Genomic DNA, 4,498 nt, shown 5'->3' with positions numbered 1-4,498 from the left:
AAAAAAAAAAACAAACAAAAAAGACCAGGGCATTAAAATGAACAGTGAAAGCCCCTTCCCTTCTGCCACTTCTGATATGGTTTTTAACTATAATGGTTAATATCTCTATCCGTTTGGGTCTTTTAAAACATTTGCTGTGTTGTAAAAGTGATGCACAGAGAGGTTACAGGTACATAAGTAAGATAACGAGTACAGTTCTTGTCAAACTGATAACTTGGGGTCTTATTTAGAGAGTGTCCATCTGTCCACCCACCCACTCGGCTTGGGTGCTGTCCCTAGCTCATGTCCAGCGCTCTACCACTTGAGCCACAGCTCCACTTGCGAGTTTTTCTGGACTTTGCTACCTGGGCTAGCTTTGAACTGTGTCCTCAGATCTCAGCCTCCTGAATAGCTAGGATTGCAGGCATGAGCCACCGGTGCCCTGAGGAACATGTTTTTGCTTTGCTTATACTGCAACCTTTTTCTTTTTGGCTTGTCATTTAATGATTTTTTTAGTTTGTGTGAACATGTAGTTGTGTGACTTATGTTCTTAGAGTTAAGTATACATGCCTGTAATTCTAGCTACACTGGAAGCTGAGATCCGAGGATGGCGGTTTTCAGAAGCCAGCCTGGGCAGGGAAGTCTGTGAGACTCTTATCTCCAATAAACTACTCAAAAAAAGATCTGGGAATGTGCCTTAGTGGTAGAGTGCTTGCCTCCCATGCATGAAGCCCTGGGTTCGATTCCTCAGTACCACATACACAGCAAAAGCTGGAAGTGGCACTCTGGCTCAAGTGGTAGAGTACTAGTCTTGAGCAAAAGAAGCACAGGCCCTGAATTCAAGCCCCAGGACTGACAAAACAAAACAAAACCAGAAAAATAAAAAAAACATAAACTACTCAAAAAATCTGGAAGTGGTGCTGTGGCTCCAGTGGTATAGTGCTAGCCCTGAGCACAGAGAGGCTCAGGGATAGCACCTAGGCCTTGAGTTCAAGCCCCAGTACTCCCCCACCAATTATAGACATACATACATAATAATACACACACATATATATGTATACACACATACACACACCAACACACGCTTAAAATGACCTTACAGTCTTAGTCTAGCGTATTTGCCTGAAAAGTGCATTTTTGAAAAAAATATCATAAGGATTGAATTGCAGAGAATTGATGAGACGGGGAAGCTGCCTGAACTAAGTTAAGCTCACAGTGGGAATTGAGAGAAATGATTGATTTGTCCATTTAACACATAGGTATACAGTGGTCAAGGAGGAAATTTTTTCCTTTAGAGTATTTTAGTCTAGTGGGTGAATAAGACCATAACAAATGTCTGTTACTAATTACGATTAAGTGCCACAGAGAATAGAGTATTATGCAAAAAAATAACATTTGATTCCTCAAGGAATAAAAACATTTTAAGGACATGTGATCACAAACAAGAGGATTGTAATGCCAACTTTAAAATTTACTTGATTTGATTCTTTGCCTTTCTTGTTAACTCTTATTTATTTTTTTGAGGTATAGGAAATAAAACCTGGGGCCTCATGTATGTGAGGCCAGAACTGTTATCAGTGAGCTATACTACCAGGCTCTATTAACTCTTGAGTTTATATAGCTGTGTGACTTTTTTCCTTTTCTTTTTTGGTGGTACAGGGGTTAGAACTAGGAGCCTGTGCTTGCTAGGCAGCTGTTTTTACCACTTGACCTATGATCCTAGCCCATGTGTTACATTTATTATGAGGCTAAGAAAGTCTTATGTGTTTTTCATGTTGTATTTTGACTTTGACTTGATATAAGTAGAAAAATTGGTATATTAAAAATTAATGAATTTGCTAGCATGTGATAAAGATGGTTTGGGGAGTACAATTCAGCAGTAAATATCTAGGGCACTCAGGTCAGGTGACATACTTACAATCAGTGTTTTTCAGTGACATATTTCAAAATTAGTGTGCTTTTGTGGGAAGCAAATTTTCTACCCTAAATTTAAATTTCCCAATCTAAATAATGAGAATATTCAAACTACTATCTAGTGTTAGTAAGATTAAATAAAATAATTTGTGTTAAATAACATACTTTACATGAGAATAACAAATAGTAGATAGTAGATGAGTTATTCCTTATAAAAGGTTAATGATTGGCAAATAAAGAATGTTATTATTTAGTAAGCATTGGTTGATACTGCCTATTTAACACAGGGAAAATTCTCTGTACCTACTTATGTTTTTCTTCCCTTTTTGTAGAATGTTCACATTACATGAATGGTAGTGCCAGGTTTCTGTTGGTTGTATATTTTTAGAATCAGAAAATAAAGCTTGTATGTTGTTTTTTTCGGTGGTGGGGCTGGGTTTAAACTCAAGGCTTATGCTTGGTGGGCATATTCTCTATCACTTGAGCCACATATCCAGCCTTCTTTTTCTAAATTGATTAAAAAATAATCTTGCACAGGAAAAATGAATTTGCCTTTCCTTTAAAAAATTTATTGTGATTATGAATGTGATTTACAGAGGGATTACAATTAAATGAATCAGGTAATGAGTACAGTGATATTGGATAATGAGATTATTTTGTACAGTCTCTTCTGTTCCCTCACTCTCTCCCAGAGTCCCTCCCTCCTGCCTCCACCTATGAAATATATAAAGTTGTATAGTTTACTTTCATCCATGTCCAGTGAGCACCACTGCTGCTCCTTTTTCTCTCAAATTCTGTACGTTTCCCTTACGGAATATATATATACTTGAATTCACTATATATAAAGAAAAGAAAACAATCATCAAAAAATTAACAGAAAAAACAAATCTTTTGTTCTATATCATGGAGTTAATTTACATATATGTGTATATATAATTTTATATAAATATGAAGGGGGCCTGTAGACATTCTACCTACTTGTTTCTCTTGTCGGTCGTGGGGCTTGAACTCTGGGCCTGGGCACTGTCCCTCAGCTTTTCAGCTCAAGGCGAGCGCTCTACCCTCTACCACTTGAGCTACCATGCCACTTCCAGTTTTCTAGTGGTTTTTATTGGAGATAAGAGTCTCACAGACTTTCCTGCCCGGGCTGGCTTTGAACCGTGATCCTCAGATCTCAGCCTCCTGAGTAGCTAGGATTACAGGCGTGAGCCACTGGCGCCTGGCTAAGAGTATTCTCTTCTGGTCTCATTTTGTGTGGATATTTAGAATCCTGTATGATTTAGCCTATCCCAGTGTTGGCTTTTCATAAACCATCTATACCTAGATTTCTTTTGGGCTCTGACTTAGACCAAAGCCAAGCTGTCCTCATTTTGACCATTCCTTCCAGCAGGTTTGCCTTTACTTTTGAAGAGAATAAAATTAATAATTTGTGTCAAACTCTTACAACTTTTGATAATGCTTAATGTTATTTTCCTCTTGTTTTTCTCTCCCTACCTTTTCATTTTAAACCACTAGGAACATGTTTGACAAGCTGAACCGTGATGCCTTTCAAATAGTTTCTTATTTTTTATTTCAAACACTGGACGAGTCTCTTACCAAACGAGTTTTCAAGTAAGGAAAGTTACTTCATTTTCTTTTATTTGTCATTCTCAAATTTGAAAATGGATTATGTCAGCTTAAACTATAATTTCAGTTCTGACCATTAGCTCTGGTTTAGAGTAGATATTGTAAGATTTAGTTGTGAGTTTTAGAGGTTTAGTGTTTAACCTTTATATATTTCTGAACAAGAATTTCATTTTTGGGGGGTATTTACTTTAAAACCGTTATATACTTCCTAGGTCATGCAGATCTTGTTTCATAAAATCAGTTAACACTATTCATGGTCTTAATTTAATAAAAACAGTTAACTTATACCAATCTGTTTATGCACTCTTTTTTGGGGGGGTCCAGTGGTGGGGCCTGAACTCTGGGCCTGAGTGCCGTCCCTCAGCTCTTAAGCTTAAGGCTAGCGCTCTACCACTTGAGCCATAGTGCCACTTTCTTTTTTCTTTTTGCTTATGTGGTGCTGGGGAATCGAACCCAGGGCTTCATGCATGCAAGGCAAGTGTTCTACCACTGAGCCACCTTCCCAGCCCTCATTATTGTTCTGTGTTTTTCTTTTTTTATTTTTTGGTCAGTCATGGGGCTTGAACTCAGTGTCTGGGTGCCATCCCTGAGCCTCTGTGTGCTCAGGGCTAGCACTCTACCACTTGACAGAGTGCCACTTCTGGTTTTTGAGTGGCTGATTGGAGATGAGTCTCACGTGGACTTTTCTGCCCGGGCTGGCTTTGAACTTCGATCCTCAGATCTCAGCCTCCTGAGTAGCTAGGATTATAGGTGTGAGCCACCGGTGCCCCTGTTTTTTTTTTTTTTTTTTTTAATATTGTAAGAGTTGATATACAGAGAGGTTATACTTACATGAATTAGGTAATGAGTACAATTCTTTTTTTTTTTTTGCCAGTCATGGTGCCTGAACTCTGGGCCTGGGCACTGTCCCTCAGCTCTTCAGCTCAAGGCTAGTGCTCTACCACTTGAGCCACAGCACCACTTCCAGCTTTTTCTGCTT

At 38.6% G+C, this 4,498-nt stretch overlaps 1 protein-coding gene across 1 annotated transcript in view; it reads left to right on the top strand.

The window, feature by feature from the left end:
* Positions 1 to 4,498, top strand: part of Haus6 (HAUS augmin-like complex, subunit 6) — a 46,638-nt gene that overhangs the window by 711 nt on the left and 41,429 nt on the right. Inside the window, 1 exon segment of the mRNA XM_013020761.1 lies at positions 3,409 to 3,504. Coding sequence (XP_012876215.1) covers positions 3,409 to 3,504 — 96 coding nt within the window.

Source organism: Dipodomys ordii, unplaced genomic scaffold, assembly GCF_000151885.1.
Source record: "Dipodomys ordii isolate 6190 unplaced genomic scaffold, Dord_2.0 Scaffold53, whole genome shotgun sequence".
Taxonomy (NCBI): domain Eukaryota; kingdom Metazoa; phylum Chordata; class Mammalia; order Rodentia; family Heteromyidae; genus Dipodomys; species Dipodomys ordii.
This window is presented reverse-complemented; position numbering and strand designations above follow the sequence as displayed.